The sequence below is a fragment of the Aedes albopictus genome, unplaced genomic scaffold, assembly GCF_035046485.1.
Source record: "Aedes albopictus strain Foshan unplaced genomic scaffold, AalbF5 HiC_scaffold_105, whole genome shotgun sequence".
Taxonomy (NCBI): domain Eukaryota; kingdom Metazoa; phylum Arthropoda; class Insecta; order Diptera; family Culicidae; genus Aedes; species Aedes albopictus.
Genome location: NW_026916427.1, coordinates 55,910 through 73,132, shown reverse-complemented (window position 1 = coordinate 73,132; position 17,223 = coordinate 55,910). Strand labels below are relative to the sequence as shown.

General features: G+C 39.1%; 1 protein-coding gene across 1 annotated transcript; it reads left to right on the top strand.

Moving 5' to 3' along the window:
- Positions 1-11,321: 11,321 nt before the first annotated feature.
- On the top strand, positions 11,322-12,623 carry LOC115267784 (general odorant-binding protein 45-like). The gene has a single exon (XM_029875079.2). The coding sequence runs from the start codon at positions 11,660-11,662 to the stop codon at positions 12,509-12,511; it is 852 nt and encodes a 283-aa protein (XP_029730939.2). The 5' UTR covers positions 11,322-11,659; the 3' UTR covers positions 12,512-12,623.
- The last annotated feature ends 4,600 nt before the right edge of the window (positions 12,624-17,223 follow it).

The window sequence follows — 17,223 nt, the reverse complement described above, 5'->3', positions numbered from 1 at the left end:
ACACCAGACAAATTTCTGGGGTAAAACGTGGAGGAATATCTGGAGAAAATCCTGAAGGAATCTCTGTATGAACATTTGCAGGAGTCTCTGGAGGAGCTCCTGTCTGAATCACTAAAAGTAATAATGCGAGAATCTCTGGAATAATTTCTGCAGCATTTTCTAGATGAATCCTTGAAGAAATTTTTGGACAAATTCACGTGGGAATTACCAATGTCTAGAGCAATTCCCGGAAAAAAATCTCTGGTTAACTTTCTGAAAAAAAAATACCTGATCGATTTTCGCAAGGAATATCTGGAAAATTTTCTGAATAAACCACGAGAAATGTGATTGGAGAATCTTTGAAATATTGTTTGAAGAAATCTCTGTAGAATATTTTGAAGGCATCCCTGGAGAAATTTCCGTTGATTTTTTTTAACAAATCCCTGAAAGGAACCCAGATTAACCAACCAAAAAGAATTCTTGGAGAATATTTTGGAGAAATTCCTGGGGGATTATCAGCAACTCTAAAGAAATTCATGGCTTAGTTTTGGAAGAAAGCCATAGAAAATTTCCTTGGACAAATTTATAGGCAAATCTTATGAGGAGTTTTTAAAAGAATTTCCATGAAAATTTTTATAAGTATCCCTGCATGAACTTCTAAAGCAGTTTTTGTAAGAATTTCTGCAGGAGTCTGCGGAAGATTTTTTTATGAAAATGGAAAGATTCTGAAGGAATCTTTGTTTTTTTTAAGAATAGCTGAAAGCATTTCTGAAGTTATGATTTCCTGAAAGAATTCCAGAACGGATTCCCGAAAAAATCTATGAAGTTTTTTAAAGAAGACCTATGGGAGCTTTACTTGAGAATTTTTTGAAGAAATTTCAGTAGGATCCTCTAACGCAAATTTCGAGAGAAATTCTTAAGGAGATTATGAAGCGATCTATGACATTATTGGCATATGTTCTCAGGAAAGAAATCCGGGAAAGACTTTTCGGAAGGAATTCCTGAAGGATTTTCTAAAGCAGGGGTTTTCAGATCGTGCACCGCGGTGTACACCAAAGCCTTGTTAGGTGCACAGTGTTTGCATTTCAAACTGTACAGCCACATTAAAAAGTCTTCAAAAGACTTCAAATGATCAGTGATAAAATCTGCCAAGAAGCCCATCATAATTATAAAAACAATTTTCTCACAAATTCTTTCAATCAATCAATCAAGTCAGATGCCAAACTAGTATTTTTTTTACAAACTTTTCCAAAAAAACTCATTGATTTTTTGACTGGGTGCATCGCGTAGAAGAAAATTTTCAAAAAGTGCACCGCGAGGCAAGCGAATTGAAAACCCCTGTTTTAAAGGAATCTATGCAGCAGAAGGGATCCATGGATCCATTCTTAGAGAAATCTTCGAAGGCATTCATGGAAGAATTTTTTCAAAATTCCTTGGAAGATTTTCTGAAGGAATCGCTGGAGAAATTTCTGAATAAATTTTTGGAGGATTTTTGTCAAATTCCTGTAGAAATTCCATGAAAAACTAAAAAACCCCTAAAGAAAAATCCCGTTTGTTCAAGTCTATATTCAATTGCTTTTTAATTTCAAATTATGTACAGATATGTTCGTACAAGCTAAACACTGACAAGGAGGGGTAGACATCTTCCAAGAAAACAGAAGATCTATAAAAAGATTTATAATCCTCGTCATGTTCGACTCCAGCACAAACGACATGACAAGTCGTTGAAAACAAGACAAAGGCACCACAACCCATGTCTTTTTCTCCGAGTTCAACTCAGTTCAAATCAATTCCAACAGCCGGTGGTCGTTCTGTGATGACTCATACAGGGAGTTCCCTAATTCCTTTCTCCGTAAGACTCCCGCTCCCTCTCGCATACCGGAAGTTTTAGCGTATGCATGTTCCTGCCCTGAGTGGGGAAACCGACTGGAACCGTACCAAAGTAATAGAATATGGATTATAGCTACAACAAGAACGTACGAACACACAAAACTAACATCCATATTCACACATTCCCTTGAGGATCCCCCTTCGATAAAACAAGGCGGAATCCAATTCCGATCCGAGGAAGACGACGCACGACAACACATGGAAATGGAAGTGAGGGAGAGTCTAACCAACAACAACAACAACGACGCACATACAAGGGCGACGCATTTGAAGATGAATTATTACGTTCGTTTGTTCGGTCCCTTCTGAAGTCGAAGTGCGCTTAGAAGTACCTACCTACCTACCAAACCAACAACAGAACAAGCAGAACAGAATTTCTCCGCTTTCCACATGTCTGCGTGGTGTGGAACCGGTTTGCTTCGACAGAGCGACAACGACGGATGCCAGGACTCTCGTATGGTCAAACGAGCCGTCCCCTTGGCAGTCGGTATGGAAATTGAAAACCTAACGCCCTCACACTCTGGTTGCTACAGTGATGGCCAGCGAAATATGTTTCCGGAGAATTCTTTCAAAATTTAAACATTTCAAAGTGAAAATCCCGAAGGATTTTCAGTTGGCATTCTTGAAAAATAATGATTGCATTAAAAAGCAATCTCAATAAATTTTCGTTTCTGAATGATCATATCTAATGTTTTGTGGCTTCTCAGTCTTGACAAAATCAAAAAGCTGTTATTTTATTTTGTCCGACGTTTCGGTCCATTTGGGACCTTCTTCGGGGACTCTGGAAATGATTATTTGTTGGTTTGAATTTCCATAATTTCTTTTAAACATTAAAAAACTTTTGAAAAAAAAAAGATTTTTACCAATAGTTTGATCAAAAGTTTTTTGATGTTTAAAAGAAATTAGGGGTACTCACTAAACAGATTAAATTGCTGCGTAAGCCATGATTTTCTGCTTATTTGAAATGTTTCATGATTTTGCGAATGAAATAATCAAAGATTGCCTTGATGATCACGTCGTTTAATCAGTTTAATCAGTTTACGCTGTTAAGTGAATCCCCCTATTATGGAAATTCAAACCAACAAATAATCATTTCCAGAGCTCCCGAAGAAGGTCCCAACTACAGTCGAACACATCAACGATCTGAATGATATCTGCAGTGTAAATCCATTGACCAACACTGTATAAGTGCGAAGTTCAGCCTTTCCGGGGCACATTTGGTGCTTGTTGTTTGTTGTTGATGATCCGACCGCCCGACCGACATGTATTTTATGAGTGACACAAGATAAATAGCAGCGCCCCGGCCATTCGAAAATGGAAGTATCGTATTACACGACGACGACGACTGAAAATAAAATATGAACGTTTGACCCATTTTTGGAGCATCTCGTATGGATGCGAATATGATCTCAGAAATGTGCCGTCGTTGGTTACGCCATAGAGCTATAAATAAAATAATTCCAAACATCAGTTTCGGATGATGATGATGGTCGATTAATGTAATGAAAAGAGTTCAGCAAACCCTGACCGAACGGGGATTCTGTGTAATGCGATTAAGCATCATAACCATACGGTGGACCATTGCGTTACGAGTTGCGATGATGATGATGGCAGGCAAATAAATCTCTGGTTACACGTCGTTGTTGACACTCACCTGGAACGGGAGAAGAGCGGAGAAAAACAATTAGCGACACTTTTGTTAACAAGCCATCATAAAGCATACTATAAATCATGGGCTCAATGTTGGTTGGGCTTTTGTTGGGTTGATTTGACAACATGTTGAGCTGTATATAAAATTTAAAGAGACGAAGTATGCGAATGACCCTCGAGGGTCAAGCGTTACTCAATCGATGACATTTGGCTAGTTGAGATCAGCATCTTGCAGTTTAATGCATTATACAACTAGATTAATGTTGTGTTGTAACATCTGCATAAGTGGTTCGGACATGAGCAAAATAAAATGGCAGTTTGTGTTGAATGTCACAAATTCAGTTTTCAACGGACAAGATTTTTTTTAATCACACCACTCGAATAAAAACTGTATTCAGACCAATATTTAAGTTGAACATCATCGACGCCAATTGATGTTTATCATGTATATCAATTGACATTTTTCGAAGAATGTCGATGACATTGACCTTAATATTAAAGTGAAAACTGTTTTTCGCGACTTAAATTTAAAAAAAAAGAAAAAAAAAGGCAAGCTATATGAATATGAATATAAGACTTGGAAAAAAATCATGCAGTCAAAGCTTTGTGTTTCATCGTGTTAAAAAAAAACAACTACTAAGAATTTTTAACACTTTCAGGATTTTTACTGGGTATCTTCAGATAATTCTTGCTGGGCATCCTCCAAGCATTCCTAAGGGGTTTCTGAGAGTAAATAATGGATAAATCAAAGCTGGTAACGCTCCGAAAAATACCAGCAAGAACTCCCGAAGAAAACTCAGCAGGAATTTGTGTAAACATCTGGAGCAATCATTGAAGAAATTCCTGTAGACCTTTAGAGAGGAATCCCTGCAGGTGTTTCTGGAGAAGCTCGAAGAGGAATTCTGAGAGAATCTATGGAGAAATCCTCTGAGGAATCACAAGCAGAATTTCGAGAAGAACTTCAGAAGATGTTCCTATAGCAGTTAATGAAAAACTCCAGGAGTTATGGCAGCACGAATTAAGGAAGAGTCTTAGGATAAACTTCTAAAAAAAATCCGTGGATGATTCATTTGCGATACTTGTAGAACAACCCTGGAGGAACTTTAAAATAATTTCCTGGAAGATCCTCCGGACGAAATCCAAAAAGAATCCAAGGATAAATATCTGGAGTTATTGCGACAAACATTCTTGGAGCGATTCTTAATGGAATTTCTGCTGAAATATTTGGAGAAAACCTGTATTATTGTTATGATTTCTTCAAGGATTTCTCCAATAATTTCCATGAAGTACGTCACGATTATAGGGGGAAGGGGGGTTTGCAAAAGTGTTACAAACAATATATTTAGTATAGGACAGGGGGAGGGGGATCGAAAATTCTCGATCTTTGGCGTAACGCCTGTATGAGCAAACAAAATGAATGTTGACTTATACAGTATAATTATTAGGATCTACCTATCAATCCAAGAGGAGATGATCACTAAGCACAAGCAGGGATGGCATTCACCATTTGCAAAGAGTTACATTCACTTGCTACTATCTCAGCTCATAAGCATGCTATCAAAAAACAATGTATGGATGACTTTTACCTTGATTACCATCTGAAAGCTTGCCGAATATCATAAGGGTCGCACACGCATGCTTAACTCGTGAGCGAGCTGTGAAAGCAACTCTCCACGCCGTGAATGTATTCACGGAATTACATTCACGGCGTGGAGAGTTGATTTCACAGCTCGCTCACGAGTTAAGCATGCGTGTGCGACCCTTATGATATTCGGCAAACTTTCAGATAAAACTACAAGGTAAAAGTCATCCATACATTGTTTTTGATAGCATGCTTATGAACTGAGATAGTAGCAAGTGAATGTAACTCTTTGCAAATGGTGAATGCCATCCCTGAGCACAAGTAGTCAATGAATATTGCTGCAGTACAGTTAGAAAGAACAGCTTTTGAAAAGAAGAAGGCAAAATTTCTGATTTAAAAATAAGTTAATAATTATTTCCGTTACAAAAGTGAAAAGAACAGCCTATAAATTTAAGAAGGAAAAATTCCTGAGCAAAAATCAAACTAAATTGTAATTAAATAAATACTACATAACTTGAAAGAACAGCCTATAATCAAAAAAAGGAAAAAGTTCCTATAGAAATGTTAGTGTCTGAAATGCTAACAATTTCTTAGCAGCACTACAATGTTTCTCTCAATGAGCGGCAACAAAGACTTCTCAAAAACGTTTGTCTTATAAGTGAGACATACCACCTGACAGGGATGGGAACACTCACTTGCAACGAGTTACATTCACTTGCTATTTTCTCAGCTCAGAAGCGTGAAATGAAGAAACGATGTATGGGCGATTTTTGCCTTGTGATTTCGTCTAAAACTTTGCCAAATAGAGTAGGGGTCGCACACGAATCTCAAGGTCGTGACAAAGCTGTGAAAGCGACTCTCCACGAGGTGAGTGTAATTTACATTCACCTCGTGGAGAGTTGCCTTCGCAGCTCCCTCACGACTTCGGTATGCGTGTGCGACTCCTACTCTATTCGGCAAAGTTTTAGACGAAATCACAGGTAAAAGTCGCCCATACATCGTTTCTTGATTGCACGCTTCTGAGTTGAGAAAACTGCAAGTGAGTGTAACTCTTTCCAAGTGATTGTTCCCATCCTTGCCACCTGATAAATTGGTCTACTAAAATTTTTGTTCATTCGACCTTTTGTCCCATTCGACCTTTTGTCCCATTCGACCTTTTGTCCCATTCGACCTTTTGTCCATTCGATCTTTTGTCCTTCGACCTTTTGTCCTTCGACAATTTGTCCTACGACCATTTGTCCTTTGACCTTCTGTCCCAAAGCCCTTCATTAGGAACTCCTCAAATCAAATCTCTTCTTCTTTATGGCTCTATGTCCCCACTGGGACTTGGCCTGCCGCAGTTATTAATTGAAGGGCTTTCTTTGCCTGCTATTGCATGAATTTGTATATTGTAAGGAAAGGACAATGATACACTATGCCCAGGGAGTCGAGAAAATTTTCCCGACTGGAGCGGGAATCGAACCCGCCCTCTCTGATTTGGCGATCCATAGCCTTAACCACTAGTCTTACTGGAGACCCCAAATCAAATCTCCTCAGCTATGAATAAAGAATTAGAAGAAAAAAAAAATCACGGGGATTCTACCAGATATTTCCGGAGGAATCCCAACAGTATTCCGGGAGAAAATCTAAGAGGCATCCCTGGAGAAATCAGGGTTTTTAGAAGATCCTTGGAGAAATCTCGAATGGAATCACGAAAGGAATTTCTGGAGGAATCCCAGCAGGCATTCCTGGAGGATTCCACTGAGAAACTTATTGAGGAGTTACAAGAAATAATGCTAAAAGGAATTCCAGCAGGCATTCTAAGAACAATTTAGAGAAGAATCCTGAAAAAAATAATTGGAGAAATCCCTGAAGGAACTACAGCGAGAATTTTCGGAGGAATTCCTGGAGGCATTACTGAACAAATTCGTGAAAAAATCCTTCATGAGAAATTCCAGGCGAAATCCTTTTGGGATTCATCAAAAATACCTATAGGGATTCCGAATAAAAATCTGGTTTGGATTCCTCCAGAGATTTTTCAAAAAAAATATCAAGAAGCTTCTCTGGAATCTTCTTGAACTTCCTAAAAAATCCACAAGATTCCTTTATGACGTTGTCCAAGGATATTACTGGAGTCCTATTAGCAGGAATTTCTGGAGGAATTACTAGAGGAATGGTAAGAAAATCTCTGGAGGAACCACAGGAGCAATTTTCGGATGAATCCCTGCAGAAACTTCTAGACGAGTGCTAGAAATGTTTCATGGATACATTCTAGAAGTTATCCCAACAAGAATTTTAGGAGGAATATCTGCAGAATTTCCTAATAACTATGAGGAATCACAGCGAAAATTAAGGAGATATCCCCCGGAAGTTCATCCAGAAACTCCCTCCTTAACCCTTCAGCGCACGCGCTGTTGTAAAAAGTACAACACTACCAAAAAACCTCGCTTTTCGTATACAGCGCGAGCGCGGTGCAGTTTCGGTTGTTTGATGGCGCGCGTCCTGGAAGGTTAAAGAGTTTTTTCGAACATTCTTCCAGAAAACTCTTTTAGTTTGCTTTAAGTTTGGAAACAGGCTCTGATCTAGTTGAAGCGTTATGCCACAAAGAAAGTGAAGGTTCAAAAAGATAATTTTAGGTACCGTCGTTCGGGGTGACATTGGGCCTAGAGGGTAACATTGGTCCATCGATCCCACCGATTCAATATAAGTCAGAGAAATCCGACGGTGGATGCAAATATCTTAGAATTATGTATTCTAGTAGTCTAGCACACAATATGCATTCCCGTCGTATTCTAAACGTGCGAAACAGTGGCCCAATGTCACCCCACTTTGGCCCAATGACACCCCGCACGACGGTATACAGAATACAGAACAAATTATTTTAAGATTATGTACCGCTAAGTCCATATTTGAAGCCCCAACGGATTTGAGCCCCAGAATACAATATGTAGTTCCTTTGGAGTTTATGTCGGGTGATCACATCCAGTAGTTCCTAGGTTAGTGGACGTGTTTTGGTCCGGGACACGTACACCTTGGGAATTTTATTAATTTGATTATATCAGTAACAAATTTTGAAAACAACGTATAATCAATGCTACACCATTGATTATACGTCGTTTTCAAAATTTGTTACTGATATAATCTCTTCAAAATCTTGACAAACTTTTATTGGAAGTTCCAATAATAATTTGCCAAAATTCCAATAATATTTCTCTGTTGAACTTCTGCATGATATTAAGGACGGACTTGTTAGAATCCCAAAATGGCCGCCACAATGGCCGACCTTGGCACCTACTCACGATTTCGAGCGCACAAATCTCTTCGTAAACCAAACCAGCGTACCTGATCTTCTTATTTTAAGCTTATAACAAGTGAGCAAGAACAGAATAATACAATGTACTGTCGTTTGAAGCTTCCTTCTTCAGATTTGAGCGATTGAAGATTTGATGCACTGTTGAAGCGGGATTGACGTTTGTTCTTAACCCAGTTTTTTTTTAGTAATTCGTTTAGAATTTCTCTACAGATTCTTCTAGAAATTTCTCTACGTATTCTTACTGGAAATCCTCTTCAGATTCCTTTGTGAATTTCCGTTCCAATTGCTCCTGGAATGCTACTGGGATTTCTCTGGGCATTCGTTTTGAAAATCCTCCAAGAAGTCTAGCTGGGACTCTTTGAGCAATTTCTGCTGAAAATCTTCCAGCAATTCCTGGAGAACTTCTAAAAACAAAAACTGCAGAAATATCATTAGGAAATGGTAGAAAAATCTCAGCAAGAAAACTTGGAGAAATCCTGATAGGAGTTCTTCAAGGAATCCCAGCAAAAATTTATTGAGGTGTCTGGAGATGAGAGGAATTCGTTGAAAAATTTTGGTAAAAATCCCTGAAGGACTCACCAGAGAAATTTCTGGAAGAATCCTTGAACTCCTCTATCCTTCAGATATTTGTTCAATTTGTCTTCTAATAACTCTAATCCTACTTGTGAGAGTCTTCCAGGAGATTCCCTGCAGTTATTGCATGGGAAATCCAGTAAAAAATCATTAAGAAATTCAGCTTATATGTGTAAAGGAATCCCAGCAGCAGATCCTAAACTAATCTCAAGAGGAATGCTACATTTCTGGAGAAATTCGTGAATAAATTACAGTAGTTATTTCTGGAGGAATCCCAGCAAAGATTTCTAACTCCATAAGAAGTTTTGAATAAATCCTTGCAGAAATTCGTGGAGGAATCCTCAGAAAAATCTCTGAATGTCTGAAATTATCTCTCAAGAAATCACTTGAGAAACTATGGCGGGAATTCTTGGAAAAATTCTTGGAACATTTCATGAAGAAATTCTTGAAGACATTTCTAGACAAATCGCAGATAGAACTTCGAGTAGATTACCTGGACGATAGGATTAGGGAAAATTCTTGGAAGAAACTTAGAATAACTTCAGTAATACCAACAGGAATTTCTGGAGAATCCCATCAGGCATTCCTAGAGGCAATCAAAGAGAAATCCTCTTGGAATTCCTACAAAAATGCCTTGTGGGATTCTCCTAAAGTTTAAACATTTTTTTTGTGATTGTTCAGAGTTTTCTGCAAGGATTCCATTACTCCTCCATGCTTTTTGGCCATTTATAGCGTACTTACTAATCATATGACTGTTAACAATATTTTACCTTCTTTAAAAGCTAGGTCGTTCTTTTGAGTAATAAGGCTACAGGCGTTATTTTTGAATGAACTTTCAATATTCCCAAAATGATTGAGCTTGAGCTTGAGCTTCATTGACCGCCCGTGGATGCTACTCCAGTATCGCCAGACCAGCTACACTCTCACACAATAAACCAATGAGATTATCTGCCGGGGACTAGCAGGCATCTTCGATGTATGAGCGTTGGTGATCTTCTATTTTTAGGCGTCAATGGCGCCTGCCATGTCAGGATGCAGGTCAATGTGCAGAAGGGGAAAGAAGCGATGATTGCAATCGTTTGTATTCACATCAGACCAAATATACCTCTGCGTCTGCACAAACGCATGCGGATGTCGAAGTGCGTGGATGCCAGGCGTAAGGTGATAGATTAGTGCAATTAACCTTCACGTACCCACACCTATTTTTCAAAATGCTGGCATTTACGACTCCCCCACCCTCTGACCCCAGTACAATCCGGACATTCAGTAGGTCGGCTCTAGAGGCACGTTCTCCTCCAAGTAGTAGTTTCCAGAGACTTCAGGATTCTCTCAAGGAAGTTTCAGGGATATTTCATAGGGGTTTCAAGTCGCTTCAATGCGTTTCCATGTGTTTCAAGGTGTTTTAGGTGGTTTCAAGGTTTTTGGAACACCCCTGAAACCCGCTGAAATTCCCTGATCCCCCTGGAATACCCCCGAAAGCCCCGGAAACCCACTATCCCTCACTAGAACCTCTCCGAATTCCCCTGGAACGTCCATGACATCCCTTTAAGCTCCCTCAAACAGTCCTGAAACCCCTCGGAACACTCCTGAATCTGCTTGAGACCCCTTGGATACCCAGACTACCCCTGAAACCTCCTGAAACAGCCTGAAGCACCTTGGAACGCCCTTACAACTTCTTAGTACACCGCAACGTCACATACATATAAGCTCCATTAATCCCATTAGTGAAGTCAACCTGTACATTTACAAAAAAAAAGACAAATATGTTAACCCTCTAATACCCAACCCCGCCTTTAGACGGGGTATAGTTTGAGCATTTTTGTAATTTTTGTTTCGTGGAAAATCAAAATTTTTAAATTTTTGGCTGATATTAAGGACTGTTTTGTATATCTCAAAATGGTTTTTGATGTATTTTAAAGCGTACATATTTACATTTTTTAAAAATCATTGAAAAATGTATGTTTTAGTCACCTTTTAGAAGTCATTGTATATTTTGTATTGAATCGCTACAATAAACATATTTTAAATTTTTCCCAAATTATTCTACCCTAGTTTAATAGTTTAAGGAAATCGAATACACTCTAAAATTATTTTCCTTAAAAATTCACGGAAAATATTTTCTATGAAAAAAATGTAAAATAAAAATATTTCAACAATAATCATAAAATCTCAAAATAGGCTTCCAGGAAAAATATAAAAGTATGGGGATGTTCAAAAATAAAAATTAGAAAAATCAAAAACTGAAATTAAAGAAATCGAGAATTAAAAAGAATCATCTTCCAAAACATGTTTAAATCGATTTTAGATGACGAAAAATGATATTTAGATCAAAATCAAAAATTTGGGTATTAGAGGGTTAAACACAACCGAGGTTATTTCTTCGACACGAAATCGATGTAACATGTTTTCACTGACCTTATGCAAGCCATGTCTGAGTTACATAGCGGTGTGAATACAAACGCATCATGATATTCCTTAACCCAACTCTGGTCAATGAACTGGAAGCTGGGAGCTACGTGATATTTTTTTTCTTTCAACAGAACGTGTCATACTGCCAATAGTGCGAGACATTACCTCATCAGTTACTTGCAAATGTTTTTGCGCTTTGGCACGCAGTTAATGCTCGCAGTTCGTTCACCATTATTTCATCAAAATGCCGAGTTCAGTACTGAAATACCTGTCACTTCACCAACATGGAACCAGAAATCAGCTTCTATCCCCTACTGATTAGTTTGTTGCTTCTCATAGGGCAAATAACCGCCGCAGATCGTCATTCTTCACGATTCAAAAGCATCCATTCGACGGACGATGAGTGTAGTCAATATTTATCACAATACAGTGAACACTGCAGCACCCGTTGCCGAAGTGTGCTCCAACGGTTTTGGAACACCCAACGTGGACTCGGTATCTCCATCACACAATTCTATCAACCCGACCCGGAGGATAAGTGCTACTTGAACCGAACCGTGCGATGTCTCCGACGAGTGTCCTCGACAGAAACCTGCGAACGAGTGGACCAGTATGTTCAGTGCTTCAAAGACCAGTACGGAATGCAGGACACGAAAACTGCGCGGTTCATTCCGTTCACGAGTATTCAGCACGCTGGGATCCTCATGGAATGCGCAGCGCTTCTAGGGATATCACAGGATTCGTTGAAACAAGCCGCAGAAAATGGCACAGAATTACCTCAACGAGCATGCCTGTTGAGGTGCTTCCTGATCCGGCAAGGACTGTACAATGACGAGGGTGGATTCGATTTGGAACGCCTCGAGATGCAATGCGGTGGCTACGGAAGCGGTTGGGATCCTGTGGCAGTGGGGGAGTGTATCGCAAAAGTGGAAGATTGTGACAAGTGCGCGAAAGTGCAGCGAATAGCTAGGGATTGTCTCCAGGCTTTTTTCAATGTGTTGCCGAATCCGAATAAAGGTACTAGCGAGGCTGTTCCGCTTTTAGTGGATCTCTCCGTAGGGTTTTCCCTTTTTGGAATAAATTTTCAAACAGCCGCAAATGGATGTCTTCTTGGTATTTTTTGCTTCTTTGCTTAAAAGTACAGTAAATGTTGTCAGTTAGGCCCGAATAAAAATCAGTGCCGAGATTGTGTGAGAGTGAAATAAATCAAAAATAAATAGATAATCAATGTCACCTCTTCGGGAAAATGTTTTTGTTTGTCGGGAGTGAAGAAACTCACATGTCCCATTCCTGTATATCTTATGCATCACATATTTTTTGAACAATTTGGAACGAGCTCACCGAATAAATCTATCTAAGTGTCCAGCAATCGTGTGCTCCAAATCGGAGCAGTAAAAATGGCATTTTGACACTGAATGGCATGGCTTCAGCAAAAATCGGGCGACTCCTTTACAATATCCATATATTGATGATTTGATCAAGCGTCTCAATGTATTGACGCTGTGTGAAGATGTTTACAATATAGGGGGATTAGGGGCATAATGAACACCCTAAGCAAATGAGTAAGTTAGACCTGTATAACGAAGAAAAACTTAACATATTAGCAGTTGGCTTACAACTTTAACTTGTTTCCTACGTATTTCAATCATTTACAGCAGGTAGAATGTCTTTATTGTGAAGAAATAACGAATTATAAATCGTGTGTTTTTTGGGGCTGACAGGAAAGGTACGGGGCGAAATGGACACCCATAGGGGCATAATGGACACCCCTGCATATTATATGCTAATTCTTTGATTACATCGATCAGTTAAGTAATCTGCCTACGGAGATCAATGCCACAGATATAAAACTTCATCTTAGACGAGTTTACATAACATCTAAGTTAATTAAATAAACTTTAGGCTAAAATATTCGGATTGATTTTTTCCAAACTCTCTAAAACGCCTAACAGTATGCAATGCGCATACATCCATTCGTAATTGCCGGTGTTCATTTCGCCCCGAATCGACTACAACATTAAAATTGCTATTTTAAGTAAATTCTGATCAAAAATACAACACTTCATCCATCGCTAAATCTCCGTATACATGTAGATAAGGTAACAATTCACTTGTTTTAGTGGTGGACACACTCCAACACTCGTAATACCTTATTTGCTGCTGCTTCGAAATTATAAGAATTTCACCATATGAAAAACATATTTCAATTTCAATGATATTTTGGTTATTTTGGAGCAATATAAATGGTTCTTTTGAAAAATAGAACCATGAATTGTTCCTTTACACTTATGCATTAAAAGTTTAACATAAAAGTCAACGGTTTCGTCAAAAACAGGGGTGTCCATTTCGCCCCGGGTGTCCATTATGCCCCTAATCCCCCTATTGATAGAGATATAGAGGTAAATCTGAATTGTTTGATCGCCGTTTCAATGTTGCTTCTAAATGGATGGGATTTTTGTGTGAAGCGGCTTAAGTGATTTTTGTCAATTTTTTTTCGCCCACAATCTGACTCTATACCACACATCGAGAATATTGTAGTTTGAGTAATTCCATAAATTTCGAAACAAATTACAATTTAAAATTGCTAACATTTTCCTATTATTCATGATGCTCTTCAGATCCTCCCACATCGTCTAAGAGTGTAAACACAAGCTTCTGTTTTCCAACTGACTCACAAATCTGAATGGTTATCGTATCGTCGAAGACACCTAACTATTTAGTCGAGTCATTTTCTTCGATTGGCTAGTTTCGATTCGCCCCGTTCTTTCTTCACTCTCGCAACCATTCCAAGCTATTCCAAATGTGCGCGACTAATGAGATTTGAGACAAACAAATGGTTGCAATCACCCGAACGCCGCGCCGGCCGGTCAGCCGGATGACTTTCATTAGCATCGTTCCTAATACCTCTGCCCGCGCTAAGCTCGTTTATGCTGTTGTTGCTGCTGGTGCCATAAACCGCCGTGCCGTGCGATTTACGAGCTGTGAAAGCAAAACAATGTCGGGAAGGCTGGGGATTTCGTAAGAATAAAAACCGGTTTCCGCGGGAAGATTCTTCACAGTTTTTACCAGTTCAAAATGTCGGCTTCAGCGTTGATCCGAGTGGCGTTTGTTCTAGTGGTGGGCTTGGCTGCCTACTGCCAGGCGCAGGATAAGTATTGTGGGATCACCGCGGATTAATATCAAAATCAGGACTTCATACTGAATTACTGTTCTAGCCCAAATGTACCGGGGACCGGTGATCGACTGCCGTGAAATATCCGCCTACATGAACAATTTGAAGGAATTTTTCACAGATGAATGTGGCCAACTGGAAGATGGCTGCCCGTGGAAGTTGCAGAAGGCCATCAAGTGGTACGGCCGGGTTTCCAAGCAGATCAAACGTATGTGCGAAGGACACTAACCGAGTTGACCGGTTGACCCCAGCAGACCCTCAAATAGGTAAACCGTCGTCAGGATGAAAATAAAATCTGTCACTGTAAAAAGAATCGTAAATCTTTCCGATGCGCCACCACCTTTCGCGGATCTCCTACAGTGGTAAATGATGAATGGAGAATGATTTTCTCACCGGGATAAACCCGTCAACGAGTTTGCGCAGACATTGTCTTATCTTCTCTCGACGAGATAATTGGGCACCATAACTCAAATGGTTGAGGATCGTTTGTCAGAGATACGGAGAGGCACACACACCCCGGGTAGTTAATCATCAATTAGCCGGTGTTTCGTATTTCTTGTTGGCAGCAATGCATTCGACCAAAAATCTCAGTTGCTGTTCTTATCCCTAGGAATAGAACGGTTAACTCATATTGGTCATCATCGCAGTGCAGTGGTTCGAAATCAACAAACTGCCTGAATTTCGTGCTTCGGTTGATAGGTATTTACTAGAGTATTTATCGTCGCATAACACATTTTTGAACAATATTCAACAGTGGACATTGAAGTTTGCCACCTTTTCGAAGTTATCTGCGCTTCAGATTTTAACGTCTTCAATAGGATAAAAATTAACTTCGTCATATGCGCTAATTCCCGTCACATCAGACGGAAATGAACCAATCATTACAGATATTCCGACTTACCTTTGCCAATGTCTCATCAAATGGAAGCAAAAAGATGTAGATCGAAAACCAGCCTCTATATGTATGCCGTATGCCGAAGGCAACCGCATCAAAGCAGCAGGTAGCCGAAATGTTCTTCATCACCGTTCAATTTTCACTTCGTTAGATTCACTTACGAACTGACATTCAAGTCATACCCCACAAAAACTCCACCAAAGTTGGATATCACTACTGCAGAATGCAGCAAAAGCTGTTCAATTAATCAGATAAATCGCTTTTTTCGCGTCGGTAAAATGTAAAGAAGACACATTCTACCGTGACGTTACAACGTTTTGACGCATTCGTAGTCAGATTTTCCTCCATAACTCATGAAAACGAGCGTAAACCTCAAAATATTTTTTCATATTCGGATTCCTTGTAAAATTTCTGATATATTTGATCTGTTGAACATTTAGTTTTCATTAGAAAAACGTGATCAAAATGCGTATTTGTAGCGTGACGTTACACGCGCTAGAATCCGACCCTCTCTAACGCGCTACCAACATCTTAAAAAATCTGCTCGGATTTTTATTTGATTTGATATTCTGAATTTTTTTTCCACCTTTGAAATTTATTGGTTTGTTTTTCAATTCAATGGAATAAAACATTTAAATTTCGGATTCGATTTTGAATAATCGACTTTTACATTTCGTGACGTTACAACGCCCGTTCAGTTTCAAACAGGGTTCTGCTCGCGTTGTAACGTCACGAAAATGCACATCATGTTAGATTCAGAATAATCAGCCAAATTTGCCCGAATTTGTGAGTATATGATTGCATTATCTTCACTGCTTAAAGGGGAACTTTATTCTACTGAAAATCCGTTTTGTGATAAATGGCTCGGATGGCCAAGTTATTGCTATCAATAGTATGAATACTCCTTCATGAAGGTTAATGACACCGGCACCCATCTTTGGTTTAGTACCACCCATATTCTTCTAGTTTTGTTCCAAAGACTAGCGCGCTGAGATCCATTATTTTGCACCGCCAGATATTTAAATTTTTCAGCATATAACTCATCACGCCGTCGAGAGAAGGCACATTCTGCCGTGACGTTACAACGTTTCTACGCATTCGTAATCAGATTTTTCACTATAACTCACAAAAGGGCCGTAAACCTCAAAATATTTTATCATATTCAGATTCCTTGTAAAATTTCCGATATGTTGGACCCGTTTAACATTTAGTTTTCATTATAAAAACTTGTTTAAAATGCGTATTTGTAGCGTGACGTTACAACGCGCTAGAATTCGACCCCCTCTACCGCGAACCAACATCTTGAAAAATTTGCTCGAATTTTTATTTTAAACTGAAAATTTCTCCCACCATTGAAATTTATTGGTTTGTTTTTCATTGCAGTGAAATAAAACATATACATTTCGGATTCGTTTTTGGATAATCGACTTTTACATTTCGTGACGTTACAACGCCCGTTCAGTTTCAAACAGAGTTCTGCTCGCGTTGTAACGTCACGAAAATGCACATCATTTTTGAATCAGAATAATCAGACAAAATTGCCCGAATTTTTGAATATATTATTGCATTATTTTTACTGCTCCAAGAGCAACTTTATTCTATTAAAAATCCGTTTTGTAATAAATGGCTCGGAGGGCCAAGTTATTGCTATTAGCAGTATGAAAACTCCTTCATGAAGGTTAATAGTACCCATCTTCGGTTTAGTACCACTCATATTAATCTAATATTGTCCCAAAGCCGCCTAAACCGTTGATATTCATTACTTCGCACCGCCAGATATT